General features: G+C 49.1%; 1 protein-coding gene across 1 annotated transcript; it reads left to right on the forward strand.

The window, feature by feature from the left end:
* The first annotated feature begins 376 nt into the window (after positions 1-376).
* LOC116889813 (G protein-activated inward rectifier potassium channel 2-like) lies at positions 377-764 on the forward strand. Its single transcript, XM_032890658.1, has one exon. The coding sequence runs from the start codon at positions 379-381 to the stop codon at positions 700-702; it is 324 nt and encodes a 107-aa protein (XP_032746549.1). The 5' UTR covers positions 377-378; the 3' UTR covers positions 703-764.
* Positions 765-1,276: the final 512 nt, after the last annotated feature.

Here is a 1,276-nt window from a genome sequence, read left to right on the forward strand (position 1 = left end):
GGATAACTTTATAGAGTTAAAAATCCCCCATTTTGGGGTTGGGGATTTAGGCCAGGGGTAGAGCGCTTCTAGCGAGCAAAAGGCCCTGGGTTCGGTCCCCAGCTCCGAAAAAAAAAAAAAAAAACAAAAAAAACAGTAATCTCCCATCTTTATATGGGATTTGGGGGATTGAATTCAGCTTGCCAGTTTCAAGAAGTCCTGGAATTTCATGACATATATCTACAATGTGAAAGACAGCTCCACAGCTGTCACCCTACGATGCTGGTCACAGTACAGCATAACTATCTGCCCATATCAGCTCGGCTCAGCTCCCAAGTCTCCTTGGCTTTGGGAAACCCCAAAATGCATCCTAAAGCCAGTTTTCTCCTCTCCACAGGAATGACGTGCCAAGCTCGAAGCTCCTACATCACCAGTGAGATCCTGTGGGGTTACCGGTTCACACCAGTCCTGACACTGGAGGACGGGTTCTATGAAGTTGACTACAACAGCTTCCATGAGACCTATGAGACCAGCACCCCGTCCCTTAGCGCCAAAGAGCTAGCCGAGCTGGCTAACCGGGCAGAGCTGCCCCTGAGCTGGTCTGTGTCCAGCAAACTGAACCAACATGCAGAACTGGAGACGGAAGAGGAAGAGAAGAACCCGGAAGAACTGACAGAGAGGAACGGTGATGTGGCAAACCTAGAGAATGAGTCCAAAGTGTAGACCCAGCTGGGTCAGCTTCTCCCACTCAGACATGACCCCTCCTTGTAGGTCCAGCTGGGTCAGCCTCTCCCACTCAGACATGACCCCTCCTTGTAGACCCAGCTGGGTCAGCCTCTCCCACTCAGACATGACCCCTCCTTGTAGACCCAGCTGGGTCAGCCTCTCCCACCCAGACATGACCCCTCCTTGTTTCCCATTTCCTTCTTTTCTATCTCTCTTACTTTGACCTTGATTTATTTATATTTAATTTTGGCATTCCCAGAAAACAAATCTTCAAGGTGTAAAATACCTACCTGCCCCTCTCAGATGTTCAGATGGACAAGCAGACAGGGATTTGGTTAAGGTACAAGGTACCTTCATTGTGCCCAAGCCTGATCTCCACTCACAGAAGAGACTTTTAGCTACTTGATCCACTTTATTGTCCAATCCAAATCACTCAAAAGAGCTGTCAGAGCTCTGACCCAGTGTCACAAAGAGCGAGGTCTGTTTACCATGGCCACAGGTCAGACAGTCTTACAGAGCCCTGTCCATCTTACCCAACACAGGGCAGGTACTTAACCATAGACACTGACAG

The sequence above is a fragment of the Rattus rattus genome, unplaced genomic scaffold (assembly GCF_011064425.1).
Source record: "Rattus rattus isolate New Zealand unplaced genomic scaffold, Rrattus_CSIRO_v1 flattened_line_199862, whole genome shotgun sequence".
Taxonomy (NCBI): Eukaryota; Metazoa; Chordata; class Mammalia; order Rodentia; family Muridae; genus Rattus; species Rattus rattus.

What these genes read in the sequence shown, in the direction of transcription:
- LOC116889813 (XM_032890658.1), top strand. Translation starts at nt 379, where the DNA reads ATGACGTGCCAAGCTCGAAGCTCCTACATCACCAGTGAGATCCTGTGG.